Source organism: Anarhichas minor, unplaced genomic scaffold (genome assembly GCF_050575085.1).
Source record: "Anarhichas minor isolate MPS153535 unplaced genomic scaffold, ASM5057508v1 ptg000030l, whole genome shotgun sequence".
NCBI lineage: Eukaryota > Metazoa > Chordata > Actinopteri > Perciformes > Anarhichadidae > Anarhichas > Anarhichas minor.
Genome location: NW_027466476.1, coordinates 6395286 through 6414183, shown reverse-complemented (window position 1 = coordinate 6414183; position 18898 = coordinate 6395286). Strand labels below are relative to the sequence as shown.

Genomic DNA, 18898 nt, shown 5'->3' with positions numbered 1-18898 from the left:
CTCGGGGGAGTGGACAAGAGGCATGTGAAGTTGGAAACAGGATTGGGATAGATAGGACCCCTGCACAGCGTCTACGTATCAGGAGGCTGCAGGAGGCAGGAGGTGGGCCTGGAGAGTTCATGTCTTGTCAGGTTGCCTCTTGGGGGTCTTTTCACTGCGCCAGGACACATGAAGTGCTGATTAGTGTTTGCATCGAGCGGGGAGGCCAGAGATAAGTGGAGAGGAAGACAGATGTCAGGGGGAAGGAGAGGGAGGGGGATAACTGACCCACTGGTTCCCACCACACACTGTAGGACGTGCTCGGTTTGGTCCTTTGGGAAGTCTTGTGCCGTTTCCTTCTTGTGGGTTTGAGGACACACCTTGGCATCTCTATTGTTGACTGTAAATCTGCAGCACACTGTCTTTCCACTGTCTGAATGATCATCAATTGGAGCGCACCTAGTTTCATGAGTAGTGAACGTGCACTTCCAATCTCACTGAGTAACGTTTACAGAGATTCCAACCTCCTTTTACAGCTCACTGTTAGTTCTGTGTCTTTCCTCTTATTTTAAGACTTTACGAAGAGTTAAACTCTCTCAAAACATGGACTATCTGCAGCCGCACTCTGCCACCACCATGCCTTCAAACTTGTACTTGTAGGTGACCACGCCTGTGTCATCCAAGTACAGCAGGGAGATGGGGTCCAGCTTGGTGGGCACGCAACAAGCTCGTGCCGCCTTCTGAGGACTGTGGATGTTAATCAATGTCTGGACAATGGCATGCTTGGTGGGTGTGACATGCTTTGTCAGTGGGAAGGAACAAATGCCAGTGCACTCAAAGGCGTCATAACCAGTGGGTGCCAGGATCCAACTGTCCCATCCAATATCCTTGAACTCCACGTACAGAGATTGTTTCTTGCAGTGGTTCCCCTTGGCATTGCGACGGATGCGGGACGCTGAGTCGTAGATCAGATTGGAGCGCATTTGGATGAGGTCCTCTTCATCTGGCTCTGCTTCTTCATCCGCCTCATCCCTGTCCCTACCCAGCTCCCCCCACAGCCCATTCAGACCCATCCCCAAGTCATTCTGGAGAACAATGTCGGAGGTTTCGTGGTCGATCATCTCGTTCAGCTCGCGCTTGTCATCACGGTGATCGCTACTTTGGTCGTCAGAGAAAACAATCAGCAGAGGTTTGTGTTTTTCCTCAGGGCTGGTGTCAATCTTCATGTCTCCTTCAGCTGAGTCTTTGTTGTCCTCTGTCATACCTTGAACATTGTCTTCATTAGCCATGCTGGCAATGTGCACTTCCAACCGGTGCGTGGTGTCATGATCAGATTTGCGCCAGCGTTGAATAGCAGCAGTGAGGTCAAAGGCCTCCCAGCCGTTATCGGTGCCGTAGACCTGACGTGAAGCCAGCTCTATCCGCTCTCCTCCCCCTCTGAATCCATCACCTCTCACAGTGTTCTCATCGGTCATGTTGTCATCTCCAACATACAATTCCAGTTCGTAGATAGTGACCTTGCGGTCGACACCAGCGTAGAGATGGCGGTCAGTCTGGACAAGTGTGTAGAGGCGAAGCTCGGCCGCTGTGATGCGTTCATGATGTGGGACCGACACATTGAAGAGGAGTGGGTGACACCTTACCCCACCAACACCCACAACACTGGGAGATGAATCTGGGGAAGAGAATTAAATGGTGAAATTTGAACTTCTGTTAATTTTGTATAATCTTTTTAATGAAGTTTTCAGTTGAGTTCTGCAACATATACTAACCCTATCCTATTCTAACCCTATTGAGGATGACATCTTCAATTTCCCACTTAATTTGGAGACATTTAACTATCATTACTATCAACATAATGGTACTGCAAGTTGTCCCATTACAAAAGAATAATAGCATTTACATGAACATTGCCTTGAACAGAGAAGTAAAAAGAAACAGGGCCATGACTAAGGCTTGGATTTGAACAACAACAACATCTTGATTTAGTGACAGTCTAATTAAAAACTACAAGAATATACAAAATATACAAGAAGTCCTTTGTTCTCAGTTTCACTCCTTACATACTTTGGCCTTGCAGACCAGAGTGTGATGAGTAAAATACAAATGATATTTAAATCAAATATGTCATGAATATATTCAATAAACATGGAAACAACTGAAAGAAAAAAAGTTGTAATTTATTTTGTAAATCTAATTGATCAACAGAGCATAATCATATTCAGCAGAGGGTCTTTACCTTCATTTTTGAAGCTGCGGATGATGTTGGCGGTGGGCATGGCAGTATGGTCATTAGCGAAACGGTTGTAGAGCTCCATCATATACTCAGGTGGCTCTTCTCGAGTGCCTCCAGGATGCAGCGGAGGGGAACCTAAGCCAGACAGGTTGAAACTCCGCAGAAACTGTTCCTTCAGGCTCTCCAGCAAGCTCTGCATGTTCATGTTGTCGACCTGCTCCAGCAGTGAAGGATCCACCACCCCTCCATGCCCGTCTCCCAGCCCCGGAGCGGGGCGATACCTCTGATGGGTGTTGGAGATCGGGCTGCTCTCTCCACAGAGCCCCTGGATCAGTAGGATGGAAAAGAGCAAGAGCAAAGTCCTGGAGCTGCAGATGGTTCCCAGTGGAAAGACCCAAATTCTCGCCATGAGAAAAACAATCTGCAGCTTTCTATTGTATGCCCTCTGGGCTTCTCTATGGACAAGCTGATGCAGCAGTAAGACAAAATGATTGTGATATCTGAACACCTTAATCCAAAGGTTAATTGAAATTGTGGTCAGTTTATCTGTAGACAAAGAAAGTTCTGGATCCAGTAGACAGACGTGTTGTTGACCCCTGCACTGACCAGTGTGAGCCTCTGCAGGAGTTTGTGTTCCTGCTGCTTTCCTCCAGATCTCACAGCATTTATTCTCATGCACACCTTTTGATGTCCTTTGTGACAGGGCAGCAGTTCCGGTGACAGGGTGGCCAAGGCTTGGCTTTGTCCGTCCGAGTCATCTCTGTTGTGTCCTCTCCTCTTGTTAGTCTCTCTCTGCGCTTTTCTCTCTTCTTCCCAGCTCTTTCTTTCTGTCCCTTATCTATGACATGGTGGGCTCTGCATTGCTCAGTGCTTTTGGTCTCTTTGCTGGTGTGTGTGTGTGTGTGTGTGTGTGTGTGTGTGTGTGTGTGTGTGTGTGCGTGCCTTCAACTTTGTGTGATGCACACGAGCGAGCGTGTGTTATCTCACAACTTCCTTAATGAGGATTTTGTAAACACGGTGCTGTAGCCTCTTCCTTGTGGAAGCGCTATTTTGTTTGGGTGGGTGCTCCAGGGTTGATATTCTTCATTTGTTTATTTGCTTTGTAAATGGTGGAGCTCTGCGAGCTGCCGCCTAGGCTCCATTGACCATTTATTTTTGACAAAATACACCGAGGCTCTGTTGATATCGTTGAATGTAACAGGATACATCTAGTAGACAACACTTGGCCAAATGAAATTGAAAGGCAATGAGGTGTGAGGCCTTAATGATCGAAGATGAAAGATGCTGGGTTGACGGTGAGTCTGGAGGACATTACAAGTAGCTCACGGGGACAACAGAGTCGCGCAAAATAATCAGTCATGTTCATTCAATAGAGTAACAATCAACCCCTGTTGTGCTTGCTGAAATGTTCAGTGTGTAGTTCCTCTTCTGGTAAATTGACACTGTGGCTTAAATTGGGCACAAAAGGGATCCTTTAAAAATGCAAGCGCAAGGTCGCAAAATAAGGCAAGAATAGATGAAGCATGTGTTGTGAGGCCTAAACAGAGCGTCATAGAGACATGATTAAACATGATGGAGCTGACTGTCTATCACTGCTACCAACATGGAGTCAAGAGGCTGGTCAGATGTTTTCTGATCAGATTAATAATGACTCACGCTGGGGCTCCTCTGCAGATTTGAATAACTGTTCCGTTCGTCACCTGAACCCTCATCTCACTACACAACTGTCCTTCATTCCTGAGCTTCTTTGTGTGACCTGCAGATACACTCCAGATTGCTGCACGTCACAGAGATGGGAAGGAATGAGCTTTTCCTGCCTCTGCCACTCATCTGCCAGGCTGACAGTTGACAGACGTGCTGTTATCTGTCACTCTGTTAAACTGCTGCCGCACATCTTCCTGATGGCCGTAAGAGGGCTTGATAATGGCAATGTCCTTTTGCACACACACACACACACAGTCGGTCCCATACATATGGTCTGTATTATGGACCTATGGGTGTAACAATTGTGGATTTATGAAGGCCCGAGTTGCTATTTTGGGATTGAACCTTCCAACAGACAATATTTTGTGCAGATATCAAAGATCCGAATTCAATGATTTTCATCTGCGTTTCCCCCACAGTGGTATGTTGTTTATGATCCACTCCCAGATAATACCGACAACACCAAAATAAATCAATAAAGTTTAAGAGATTTTTAGGAAATCAATGTATATTTAAAGCAGCATTAAGTGACTGCATTGGAACTACACTGACATATTACCACCATATAAAGTCATTATGATGAATGTGTAACCAAAAATTGCCTATTTACATATGCAGTAAACAGAGTAATGTTAGCATTCCTTTACAGTCGTGTTTCTGGCTGCCTAACACATTTACAACCGATATACACACTCCTGAGGGGAAACATCTTTTTTGTCAGTCTGCTGTTTGCTGGTCAAGTATCGCACATACTTCTTTTGCAAAAAAGACTTTGAGAGCGAACTAAAACAGTAAAGTTACAGGCTGTAAAAGACGACGAGCTGAAAAACACTGATGCTCTGTAGCTCTGAGCCGAGGGAGTCTAGAGCTGGGTGAGGATTCTCTGTGGGTTTGTAACAACAAGCAACTACTCACCTTAAACAGACTCATTTGTTTATATAAAAAATATGAATTAGTGCAGCTTTAATGAAGCTAATTGTATTCTCTGAGGTGATTTATAGTGATATCTGATGTTTATAGCAGCATGTTGTTCAGTCGTTCTGCTGGACCAGACTTAAATATATCAATAACTATGACATGGACTGACATGACAGTTTGATATTTATGGTCAATTTCAACAATTTTACAATTCTTTCATTGTTCCAGAAAGCAGAAAGAAAAAAACATTTGGCGATGCTGCTTTCAGCCATTACGTTCCAAGCCGCTGGAACAGCATCTGGAGAGGATGTTGTGTTTTATAATCTTTGATATTTTATTGTATTCATATTTTACTACTTTAAACATCAACCAGGTTTTGTCAATGGCTTGTAAACCTCTTTGAAATGCATTTGATTTGTTTGAAAGGTGCTCTATAAATAAAGTTTGATTGGTTGATATCCAATAATTCAATTTATATGTAAAATGTTAAGAAGAAGTGGTAAATATGGGGTGTAAGATATATTTATACATCAACAAAAATCACTTAAATGTGTGCTGTTTTATTATTTTACCACATGAAATAATGAACCAGTCAATCCACATATGACAGAGTATTTCTACTGTCCACCATTAACATTAATTCAGTCCAGTTGACCTCGGTTCAAAGGATTCAGTCTAAGCTGATGTTGCCCCATGGACACACCAGATCAAGGCAGTTCATCGTAGGGAGGAACGAATTTGTGTTATTAATGTCTTTAATGTGAATAATGATATTTATTATCTTAATTTATCTTGAGGACCAAACAGAGCTCAAATGGAAACAATCTAATGTCATCCCACTGAAGGACAATATCATTTTCCATAACCAGTTCATGTGAAGTTAGCTCTGTTGAGGTTAATGGAGTCATAAATCCAAATACTAGTGAGTCTGAAAATTACTATTGGGTAGGAGCTTGTGTCTTTTTGGTGAGGAATTGCTGAATGTCTCTTTGCAGCTCCTCGTTGCGTCTCTGGACCTCGTCGCGGCTGCGCTCTGCATTTCTCAGGCAGACCTCCAGAGCGGCCACGTGGCGGCGATCTGCCTCCAGGACAGACTGGAGCTCTGCCACTGTGGCCTTCAGCTCCTTGTTCTCCTGCTGCAGACTGCAAGAGACATTGAGAGACACAGAGGGATCAGACCTACAGTAAAAAAAAGTCCAAAAATAAACTCTACTGGAAACTATCCATGTCGTATAGTTTCGCAAGTCAAAAAACATATGAATCCAACACAAAAAGATGTCTGTCGCTGTCATGTATTGAGTTCTAAAACCTAATGTTCTCAAGATTGAATTCTGCCAGTGGAGCGAAATTACAACATCTGTTTTCACTATAAATCAACTTGTTTCAAGAATTTCCTGTAAGTAAGTTGATTCCAGCCCAGTGATCTGCTTTGGTCTCATTTCTACAATATTCCCCAAACAAGAAATACTGTACTTGGAACAAATACACTCAACAAAAAGCTGAATATAATTTTCCTTTTAACTTTATTTGTCACTCCAATCTAAGTGTTTGAATTGAAGGACTACATTCTCCTCTTTGGGTTGCAAGTGTTTTTAATCTTTTTAAAAATCCTGAAGCCCAAATAGTTCCTATAACACCTGACAGCATTGAACCGTTTCATTGATAATATTACCTTAAATCTTAAAAAGTGTGAACCACATGTAATGGTTGTTGAGGGTCTGTCTGGTGTGCAGCCAGTTGGTTGTGATTCCTCAGCTGAGCTCACCTGTCTACAAGCTGTGGGCTGTCTTTCTTCTGCTCAGACCGGCTGTTGACCTGCTGGTCTGAACCCGTCAGGTTCCCCACACTCTTTTGATGAAGCAGCACCCGGGCAGGCCGGGCAGGCCGGGCCTCGCTGTCAGGTTTTTGGGAGTCAGCAGTTGAAGAACCCGTGTTGTCACTTCCTCTTTGGGCTGTTAATAACTTATCCTCTCCCTCCTTGTTGCTCATCTGAGGCCCCCCGAACAATGAACCTGAACTCCGGAGGTCCAGGATCTTAAAAATGTCCTCTGACAATGTCCCGCTCTTCTCCTCCACGCTCTCATGGATGTGACTCCACCGGTTGAGCGCGTCGGCCTTGGCTGCCATCCCGGTGAGCGGGCAGTTGAAGGCGGGAAGGGTCTGAGTGCGTTTGCGGGAACTTCCCGTCCAGTCGTCTGTGGAAGTGGAGCGGGGCTCCTGACACATGTTTTGGGGGCTGCAGTTTCCTCTGCCTGGACCTGGACTGTCAATGTCCTCCTCCTCTTCTGGAGACTCAGACAGCGACGCATCACCCATCTGAGACAAACACATCACTCAAAATGAAATACAAATATGAATCTTTTATGTGTAAATGTTATTTTATAGTCAGGGGGAAGAAATGGAGGAAGAAATAAACTTCAGTTGAAGAGCAACCGTTAACTGAACCGCTTTGAAAATATGAATATTGCACAGACATAAATCTGGTTAAAGAGATGACAATTACATATGTTTTAGGCCTTTTATAGTGTTTGTTGAGAGTGGTATCTATCAGCAAGGAAGTGAAAGCGTATTACATTTTTTATCACTGTTTGAAAACATGGCAACTTTATCACTAAATGTAATTGTTTCTGACTGTGAGGCTGTTTAATGCTGTTTCATTTTGAACATGCCCTAAAAAACGGGACATTCAAAACATCCCAGAGGCTTAATGTGTGGTCAACTGCTCGTACCTCTGCAGACTCCCAGCCGACGAAGCTTCGGGGAGTGTTCTTCTGGCTTTCAGCCTTTTTTGAGGGAGGGGAGGGAAGGACGTCTTTAGAGAGAGGAAACAGAGTCTCATGCTGTCTGATCATCACTGTCATCAGCTTCTGGATCTGAGGAGTCGCTGCGAAGAAAAACAAACACAAACGTGAAAAGATTAGCATCAAAAAGTCTTCTCTTTAGGTTCTTATGCAAATTCTCAATTCACTTTCTTCACATAAAGATACTGAATTTCTTCTTGTTCATATTTTGCTATTAGTTCAGATAGACATAGACATACTGTAAGCCATGTCAGTAGCAATTTGGGAGATAGTAGCACATGGTTTTTGATACTTCATCAGTACCAAATTATACTAGGGTATTTAAATACTTTTTATGTTTATTGCACTAAATATAGTGTCTAAAAGGAGAAGGATGCAGTCATGGAAAAGTATTACTAGAAATAATTGCTTAACACATCATTTGGATTCAGGATGTTTTCCCAGCCAATACAGTAAAATGCATTATTTAATGTTTTGTATCAGATTATCAGACACATCCACATCATTTCAACGTGGATCTGCACACAGCTTAGTTCAGCACACATCAGCAGCGCGTTCTTACCCTTCATCACAGTTATGGGGTCTTCAATCTGAGGTTTGAGCAGGTTGATGCCCATCACTGTAGCCAAGTTCTCCACATTCATCTTATTCACCTTGGAGTGCAGCTGCACCTCAAACAAAAACCTGCAAAGCAGAAAGACAATGATCGGCATTGTTAACGGATACAAAGGATGGAAACTGATCTCAGAACCGCATTTAGTTGATGTTTTTAACCAGACAAACATCTGGTAGATGTACAGTCAAGGACATGTCACTGAACACATATCTTTCCAATTATGGGATGTTGTCTCTAACCACAAAGGTGGTTTATTTTATTGGAATTTCCCATAATGCTTTGTGCCCCAGCTTCTACTCACCGGCAAACATAACTAAGAAGGTTGTAGTTGACTCTGGGGAGAAGAGCAATTTGTTTCTCCAACTTTTCCCAACCCTGAAAGGACACATGAGCGAGAGATTGAAGGACACACGCACTCAAAATACCACAGGACCTCTCCTGCATGTTCACACATACACAATGTGCAGTAAGAAAACACATATTGTGGCCTTCTGTTAGATAAGCCCACCTCTGTGCTGCTGGAGTCCAGCTGGTTGGTGCAGTCCAGGAAGTCTTGGTACTGAGTCCAGGGCACCACGGGCTCAGGAAGCTCGCGGAGGTACAGCTTGAGCAGAGACGCCACCGTGTGGACATCAGTGTCACTGCGGCGCATATGATGCATATCATCCAATGAACCTCCACTTACAGTATAATAGACATTCAAACCTCAAAGGGACAGTTAACCTTGAAAGGAACCTGTAGACATTGACACGCAGTTTGCTTGATTACATGTTTATGGAAGCCTTTGACCTGACTTAAAGGGACAGTTAACCCCAAAAAATCAAATTGATCAATTCAGATTGTTTTGGTGTGAGATGCCATCGTTGGATTTATCGGCCGTTAATATGTCTTAAATATAATGGAACTAGATGCCACTCGGCTTGTGGTGACCAGAGCGCCAAAAATATACATTTTAAAAAGTCAACATCAATGTTTCTCTTTCCAGAAATCACGACCCAGCTACTCAAGAAACTCCACGGACGTTGTTGTGAGCAGTTTTTCAAATGTTTTTTTTGGAGCTTTGAGCGCCTCAAGCTGAGTGCCATAAAGTTCCATTATATTGGAGAGAAGACAGAAAATCTCTACTGCTGGTATTTCCAAAACTACCTAAGTCACCTAAGTGAATGCTCACTTTAAACACAGAACGCAATGTTAGACATGTGTATAATGTTTCCAGGAGGCCTGCCTCCAGGAGGGCTTGTATTTTATAAGAAATGGAATCTGCCCACATAGAAATTTTGACACAATTTTGACCTGACTTAAAGGGACAGTTCACCCCACAATCAAAAGTGCATATTTTCCCCTTTACTTCTAGAACTATTTGTCAATCTAGATTGTTTTAGTTGTGAGTTGCTGAATGATGCAGTTATTGGCTAGATTTGTGCCTTCTCTCCAATATAATGGAACTATATGGCACTCTGTTTGTGCTTATAGTGCCAGATTCATGTCGGAACTACATTCTTTCCACACAAACTACATGAAACTGCTCACAACAAGGTCATGTAACTGGGTCATGAGTTCTGAAAAGAGACATTATTGTTAAGTTTTTCAAAGTTTTTTGTTTTTTTTTGGGGTGTTTTGAGTACCACAAGCCAACAAAACATCTCTACGACTGATATTTCTAAAACTAGGCAACTAATGCCAAAAAAAGACTAGATTAACAAAATAGCATTTACATGGGGTTGTAGCATAAACAAGGTCTTTACAAAGTCCTTGTACTGAGTATAAGATTTACAAAGATTTTGTCGTTCTTGGACATTTTGGGCCTGTGGGCCTAGTTTTATATATGGAGCTGGTGCAGCAGGCTTGGATTCAGTTTTGTTGTTTGCCAAGATTACAACTCAAGGGGAATAAAAAGTAAAACTCGTGTTCATTATTTTGACATAAAGCATGTCATAGTAGCCCTGGCTGCTCCTTGGCTCTGCTCACACAAGATTAATAAAGACAAACAAGTTGCTCTGTCAGAGGAGCTTGTGATGTTGAGTAATACAGGTTTCCTCCTGTGTGCTGGCTAGAACAGGATGTGGTATCGCCTTCAGATCTGAACAGAATCTATCAGACGCTCTGTATCTCTCTCATCTCTCCTTGCTTTCTGAGAAAGACAGAAAGCTTGTGCTGGTTGATTGAGGGAAGGATTTTTGTTCTCCTTTTATAGCAGTGACCTTCTTAAAGTTCTACACCATTCATACCAACGAGGTTTAAAGAAGGCTGAAAAGGATTTCCAAGGACATTTTTGGCCTTTTTGAAATGTGTGATGTTTTATGATCACTTATACTCAGTTCTGCCTGTGTATTTCAATAACAATACAAACCCCCAGTACATACAAATGCACAATACTACTACTAAGTCTGAAACATGCTTGTGTGGAGTCAGATCAAAGGTTTTGGAGTCAGTTCATGTCAGAGGCTTCCAATAAACAATAATAATAATAAAGTAATTAAAGAGTTTTCATTGAATGGTTCATATGGCTCCAGGATATACAGAGGGAAACATGAGTTCCTTACCTGGGGAAGGAGGGTCTCTCTCCTGCATCAAAGGCGTCTCTGAACTGTTTCACAGCATTGTCCTGACCCGGGAGACGGAAGATGCCCTCTTCATCCAGGCCGTGCTCTTTGATGAACTCCACACACTTCTGCACCAGGATTGGCACCATGTGAGGCCCAAACCGTTGCTCGTATGTTACTGTGTCCATGAGACCCTTTCCAAACACTGCAGACAGACAGAAAGACATAACATATTGGACCAGTAATGTCCATACAGTATAATCAGAAAACATGTTGCACAAGTAAACATTTATTTACTTTAAAGTGGTAGTTTGACATTTTGAGAAATTGCCTATTCTCTCGCTACAGTAAGTAGCTGGTTAGCTTACAGCAGCTTAGCATAAAGACTGGAAAAAGCTAGCCTGGCTCTGTCCAAAGGTAACAAGAAACCCCAACCAGCACAAACTATTTCTGAGCAGCGAGCAGTGTTTTTCTTACTTCCTTCTTTTTATCCTCAGCTAAGCTAGCAGCTGCTGGATTTAGAAATGCTGTGAGGCAGATTTATATATATATCTTCTTTTTTTTTCTTTTTGGACAGAGCCAGGCTATCTGTTTACCCGTTTCCAGTCTTGATAAGCTAAGCTTACTGGCTGCTGGCTACAGCTACATATTCAGTGTGCAGACTTTAGAGTGGCATCAATCTTCTCATCTACCTATCAGCAAGAAAGTGAATAAATGCACTTCCAAAATATCCAACTATTTCTCTAGTTGCAGTGTTATACATAACCATAGTTTCCATAACAATATAAGGTTTTACTGAACCTCCACTTGTTGGTACTCCAATGACTCTGCGCAGAGTGCGGACCCACTCCTCCATATCACTCTGGGAGTTTGCCATGAACACATAGGGACATCGCTCTCTGTCTCTAGTTGTACCTGTGAAATGATGGGTATTGTTGGAAAAAAATCCATCTTGGTACAGAAAAACCTTTAGCAGAACAGATACGCCAGTCAGAACATGGGACATTTCTATAAATATGTCCGGTGAAGATTGAGATTGCTATCGGTTTGTGCTAGTTTCTGACTTTCCACGACACATGTACATAAGTGCTGACTCACATAACGGATACCGCGAAATGACATGTAACCTGATTTGAAATTAGTAATTAGTAGCACACAGGACGATGAAGGCAATGAAGTGGACAGTACTGATGTATCACTGCTGCACACAAAGATGCATTCAAGTGCCACACACGGACTGTCTATGAGAAGGGGACGTAGTCACTGTGATGTCACCGGATGGTTTGTGAACTACAGTTTTGAAGCCTGTTTGACATTTTGGTCGTTGCCATCTTGTTTTTTTTGCAACCAGAAGCTATGTCAACAAATTAAGAAGGAGTTTGGCTGACAATACACGCAGAAGGAAAGCGACTTCATTCTCTGCTCAGGTAGACATTATTCCACTATATCTTTACATAGATAATAGTTGTTTGCTGTCGTATATTGCACCATTAATATAAGACACAATCACATAACATTTTATATAATAGGTGATATATTCTGTCTTACTTCAAGAAATCTTAAAAATTATCATTTTTATTCCATTGGCAGATTTCTTTTCTTATTACAAGCAAAAACACATTGCATTCATTGTTTGTTGATTTTTTTTCCACTGTAAAGTCAGTTCAGTTCTGCTTCCTTTTAAGGGTCGATTACATGCTTACGTGGTATGATCTCAAAGAAGTACTTCCCGGGGTCATCTGAGCTTGGATTGAGGTCATTCACTTTACTGAACCGCAGCTGGATGACTCCCTGCAGACCAAAGAAACAGGAGCACAAACACACAGAGAACAAGGCATGTTAGTGTCATGTCCAAACTAGAAGCCAAGAACCAAGCACTGATATTTATACTAATGTTTACATTCATTCATTCATAGACCACCATAGGCTACCCTAATATTAACTGTACACTTTTCAGATTTACCAGAGAGTCCATGCAGTCTGCGTCTTTTTAAGGTGTCAGCAGGTATTTCCTCTGCAGGTGTTATTTTATTGTGGCAACGTTGTATCAAAAGGGCTTTTGCAGATGTACAACACACGGAAACATCTATTATCATTTCACAAGGGTCTACTTATGTTCTATGAGTTCACTCTTTACATTACAGCAGACACAGTACAGTCCAGTATATTCCCCAGTTCACCATATACTCAGCCCATTTCCTCTACCTCCACCCACTGCTCCACTACTTTATTTCTGTATTAAAACCAAAGCCAAACGGGGAAACGACTCTTTGACTTTTGCAGATGATATTTGAGATTTATTTGTTTGCACAATAAAACAAAGCAGCAGAAACACAACCATAGAAGAAAAGAAGCAAGTTGTACAGGTGAGATTTAACCCGTCTGGGTTTATAGGAGGAATCTCACCTCAACAAACACTATCAGCACACACAAAAGTCAAATAATCAACAAAACAACACAAGCAAACACAAATTCAAAAGCAATCGTAAAGTAAGCAACTCAAATCAAGCAGAAACATATAAAGAAGAATAAATGTGCTTGTGCTTGTTTAGTGTTTCTGGATGCGATTAAGGTTATTTACATGAATGCTACTCTCCCTTCCTGTTTCACCATCACTCATTTCGACACAGGAAGTAAAGGGAGAAGAACAACACATGCAAGAGGAGGGGTGAACACAAAGTAAACTTGTTTTTTTTTATGTTTGCTTGTTTTGAATATTTCACACATTATTAATATGGTCTGCGTATTTGACCAAGCTCCCTGCATATATGGTGTCAAAGCAGTTGAAATTCAAGCAAGTAATGAGACAATGGAAGAGTCATGTTGTCTCTACAATGCATTTGTGAAGGTATGTCCACACAGGTAAGGAGAGAATTAACATCTTGCGTTGGTCCCACACAGACAGATCTACAGCATCATTACAAAGACCGTGGGATCTTGGTTGGATAGTTGATCAAGAGCGTAAACCAGTGGATTAGATAACATTGTGACAAAAAAGTCTTTCAATGGCAGCAAGCCTCTCTTTCGAGGCTTCAAGCACCATTTGTTTTGTTTACAGGAAGTGTGCAAAGTTAGCCACACAGCTAAAGTGTTTGTGGTCTTCATTGGAAATTATAACTGACACATTTCTTATTAACCCATGAATGAATCCATCAACAACGTTTAATACCGAAAAATGCTAATTTAAGATAACTAGATGTTATAGTTAGATAATGCTGGTTTGCTTTTACATCACCGGATGTGTAAAAGAAGTAGAACATGTAATTGAGGTATTGAAATGATTTTGATATGAGTTACTGCATGTGTCAAATTAAAGAAGTTATTGTAGTATTTCAATGTTGATATGTATTTTTTGTATGAATTGCTTTGGAAATAATGTGTGTTGTGCCAAAAAAAAGGACAACGAATTACATCATGATTAAGATAATAGTAGTACGGGGTAAAATCGACTAAATTCCCTTTGTCTCACCTGGACAGTGGTCTCCTTGTCATCTTTGTGGTAAGTCAGAGTGCTCCCTCTCAGCACAAAATAACGCTGCTGCCAGTTCTTGACTAAAGACCTCTGTTGTTTCTTGAGCCAGCCGGCCTTCAGGGGCCTCTCCATGGATCTGGGGGAGCGCGGTGAGCCCGGGCTGGGGCCTCCCTCTCCAGGTACCACGCTCCTGGATCGCGCTGCCAAACACCACAAGAAAGCTGTTGGTAAACGTCTTGTGAACAACAAAATACGCCGACTCGCTGTGTCACAGCCGGAGCTGTGAAACATTACCAACACATCAGCGCTCTACTGAGCTGGAGGAGAGCACTTCCTCTTTTTGACATGAATATGCATCAGCCTATCAAGTTTGAGAAACCTGCTCACTGTAGATTATTTTTGTTCCCCACAGTTTCAGGCTGAGTGGAAACTGTTGGTCTGAACTGACCATGTTTCCTGTGGAAGGTGCACAAATGCAGCTATGATTGTTCTAAATAGCACAGTGGTTTGCAAAAGTCCGGCCATCAAACAGCTAGAAAGATCCGACATTAAGTTCTGTATTGAGTATCCTGAAACTGGCACAAAGTCTCATTTTCAGTTGAGTTGATGGTTTGATGAAAGAACAGAGGCAGAGGTCTACGTGGCCCAGAGAAGGCAGAGTCAGATGGGGACGGACTGAGTAACGCAGGGCTGTGGACTGCAGAGATAGCTAGATTGAGATTGAGCCCACACGCCTAGTTGTTCTTAAATTCACCGTGTCTTGTTAAGCAAGATGACAGCGCAGAAGAGAAGAAGCAGGGCCACACTGGGGTAAACAGGAAGCTACCACATCATCGCCAGATGGCCGGCGACACTTTGAAGGTCTCCACCTAGACGTTTGAGAGTCCTTTGGTCTAATTTTATAAGCATCACGCTCCCTTGATTCGTGGAAAGTTAAAGTGCCGTTGAGGAACCCTGAGCCCACACACAGAGGCCGACGTCACACCACACCCATAGCTGACAAACACACGGCTACTTCAAACTGGCCTCATTTCGTGCTCCCACAGCACTACAAAGACGCGTCCAGTGCCCACTATCATAAGAAGATAATGTTAAGTGCAATACTTTTACATCAAGATAAGTACAAGGGAGAATGAAAGAAAGTTTTCTACTGACTGTGGGGGAGACATTTGTCATGTCATCAGATTTCATGGTTAAATATCCATGATTGGATATTTTAAATTGGGTGTAGATGCCTAAATATCCATGATCATGCACAATAATGAATTGATAATAGGATCAAGATTTGTATACACTTCCTATTAATTCATGATCTGGTAGCAGTCAGAGATGACAGAATTAATATTCAAAGGAAATATATTTATTTGCTTTCTTGCTAAGCGTTAAGAAGAACGATACAATTCTCATGTTTGTCTGATAGCTGGTTAGTTTAGCTTAGCATAAAGACTGGAACAGGGGGAACAGCTAGCCAGGCTCTGTCTTAAGGTAACAAAAATCCCCCTGTCTACCTGTTTTGAGTCTTTATGTTAAGCTGCTGGATGTAGCTTCATATATAGTGCACATGCATGAGAGTGGGATCGATCTACTCATCTAACTCTCAACAATATAGCAAATAAGCATATTTCCCAAAATGACCAACTATCACTTGTCTTTAATCCTGAAACAGCAGATGAGGGACGTTAACTAAATCAGGAAGAGTCAGGTCAGTCTGGTTTGTGGTTGTCCTTTCCAAATCTGTCTGAAAGGCTAGATGCAGTAGGACTTTGCACAAACATACATTGCACACACGTCTCACACACACACACACACACATGTTGGTCGAGTTACATACAGGCAGCTTCAAAGTCAGAGCTCTGCAGAAACGGAGCTCTTGCATCAGTTTCCTGTTGAAAACCTGCATCACTTTAGTTCATGGGTATAAAATCAGTCACAGTCATGGTCCATAAAACATCTTTTAGGAAGTTATGCTTTCATACTAAAGCAAGAGCGTGACAATAATAGCGGCTGATATTCAGTCAACATGAAGCAGATAAAATAAATATGCAACGGGCAGATACTTCCTTCCACCAGGCTGAACAACCAGTACCACTGATTGTGAAAATGATTAGAGCTGGAGAGAAAATGATGCATGCCATGAACAGAAGCAGATCATTTATCCTATCACTGCTTGTGTGCAATCCTCTTTTATATGAATGTTGCAACTGTTGTGCCATCCAAACCTGACACATGGTACAAGACATGTTATTGCACTGTTTCCGCCCAATGCAAACTGTGGTAAGCACTGTATTAGTCAGTCTAGACGGCTGTACAGTCACTTTAAAATACTCATCATAGTTTTGCATGCAGTTGGTTACTGGTGACTTACAGGGGAGCATCACCAAAATTAAGAATTCCAAAATGTTATTTCCATGGTTTAGGAAAGTAAAATAAAATCATTCTTAAAACAATAAAATCTTTTTTTAAATCAATATTTGGTGTCAAATTATTACATAGTGTTCTCACGGTGCTCTTAGTGTAATCTATAACATCTTTCCTAATACATTGTCTATGGATAAGCACCAGACTTTATAGGCCCACATGAGAGAGTTGTTCATGTTTACTGTCCCTTTAAGAAAAGCACTTTAAAGTTTTAAACGTCGAGTCATGTTTTAATGTAGTACCATAATGTATTCGTATACATTCTGTATTAGATGACAGTGATTTGTGTGAAGAAAAATGGTCCAATAACACACTGGTTACCATCACCACATAGCAAGCAACCATCAACATGGTCAAAAACCAACAAAGTACAGATTCATAATTTCAATTATGCTGCCATGAATTTATATGCAATAGTAATATTCTTAATAATAAAGAGAAACACCATTTTTTTTTAAAGTTCATTGTGCTAGATACATTTTTTTACTTTGGTTTGACAGAAAATGCTAGTTTAAGGAGCAGTTAAATGTCCAAACTGTAAAGTGCCAAATATGAATGGAAGTGCAGCATCCAGTCTGCTGACAGTGAACGCAGCACGACCAACGGCTTACCTATGCGAGCTGTCTCAGCCTTGAAGGTGCTGAAGTCCCAGTTGCGAGGTAGTTTCAGAGACATTGTCCTCAACTCATACCAGAGGTCAGGGTCTGATTTCACACGTACAGCCCACCAGAGCACACGCACACACACACACGCACACAAATTGATACACACTCAAACAACACAATCACACAAACTGGAGATATCGCAGATCATACTTCCTACTTCCTGTGTTAATCTTTCTTCTTCTTTTTTTTTTTTTAAGCCCTTCTAAACGCGTCCCCTCATGTTGCCTTTACTTCCATGTTCATACTTCTTCTGATAGCGATCTGCATAAATGGCTTCCAGGCTGATTCACTAAAAGGTGCAGGGCTCCAGGGCTTCATGTGGGGACTTTTCAAATGACTAACGTTCACTGGTGTAACAAAAAGAAACCACGGGTGTGTTTTAAAGGAAATGGTTTTCACCCCTTCATTGCCGCTTCACAGCTCAGGCTGCCATGCGACTGCAGCAGAGAGGGAGTATTTATAAAAGTATACGTCTTGAGGTCAAAGCTTGAGGGATCATCTACTGACCTTTGAATACAGTGGAAGCAATGTTTCCCCCATCTTTAAAGACATAAACTACTATTGTAAAATGGGTCAGTTGGTGGAAACAGATTGAATGGATATCTATTTGAGAATGGGGAAGAAGACCAAGAGGGAAGAAACCAGTCACACATCGCCCTTTTTTTAACACCTTTAATTTTCTTTGAACAAAGGAAAGCACATTTCAGCATCAAAGAGTACAACTTTTCTCTAGACAAGTGTACAACTCAACACAAACCATTGCACAGTTTAAGAACAATATACTGAAATCATACAGCTTTATAAGAGAATCTATAACCACAAAATAAAACGTCCACAAAGGGGAGCCTACAGCATGTTGGACAGTCACAACTCCCATACATTCCTTTGAGAGGGTCCTGGCTGGGCAGGATTCACAACAGCAAAGTGGCACTGTGTTGATTAAATGGCATGGTGTTCCCTGGGTGCCACGAAACAAAAACAATCTTTATTTTATTTTTTCTAATAGTGGTAAGTTTGTCTCTTATATTCTGCCTCCATGTGAGCAAATCTGAGGGGAACTGGAATGTATCAAACAGCAAAGGGTCAAAGCTTTCTGCTCAGATGCAGCATCAGTGTTGCACTCGATCAGCCGACACCAGGAGCTCCAGCTCTCTCTAGTGGCCGACTGTAACACCAGACAGAGGAATGGCAGTACAGAGCTGCAGGGATTTAAAAACTCAGACATCAAACCACCACAGCAGGCGGTGATGCCAGAAGAAATATAAGATATCTACGAATGCTGAGACACCAGTTCTGGTGTTACTTTCTGGAGACTTCCTGCCTACTCAAAAGGGAGACGATGCAACACAGCGCTACAAGTATCTGCGTTGCTTCAACTTGCACCGCGACAAAGAAGTTGACACATGACAGCTACGAGGGGAAGAGCCTAGAAAACACGCAAACTGCACTGAAGTCACAGCAAGACGGAGAGAAAATACTTTTCTGCTATCTCAATACTCTCTCCTATATGGCAATAATAATACTTTAAATATTCCTCTAACCAAAA

At 41.9% G+C, this 18898-nt stretch overlaps 2 protein-coding genes across 2 annotated transcripts; both read right to left on the bottom strand.

Annotated features, from left to right (window-relative positions):
• Positions 1-587: 587 nt before the first annotated feature.
• On the bottom strand, positions 588-2624 carry bmp10 (bone morphogenetic protein 10). Its single transcript, XM_076104821.1, has 2 exons — positions 2219-2624; positions 588-1654 (listed from the first exon to the last, which is right to left on the bottom strand). Exons 1-2 carry the CDS (start codon positions 2622-2624, stop codon positions 588-590), a joined length of 1473 nt encoding a protein of 490 aa, XP_075960936.1.
• A 2378-nt stretch (positions 2625-5002) lies between these two features.
• On the bottom strand, positions 5003-17721 carry arhgap25 (Rho GTPase activating protein 25). Its single transcript, XM_076104249.1, has 11 exons — positions 17299-17721; positions 14267-14469; positions 12501-12588; positions 11599-11712; positions 10798-11002; positions 8763-8895; positions 8556-8629; positions 8201-8322; positions 7567-7721; positions 6603-7153; positions 5003-5980 (listed from the first exon to the last, which is right to left on the bottom strand). Exons 1-11 carry the CDS (start codon positions 17360-17362, stop codon positions 5776-5778), a joined length of 1914 nt encoding a protein of 637 aa, XP_075960364.1. The 5' UTR covers positions 17363-17721; the 3' UTR covers positions 5003-5775.
• Between the last annotated feature and the right edge of the window lie 1177 nt (positions 17722-18898).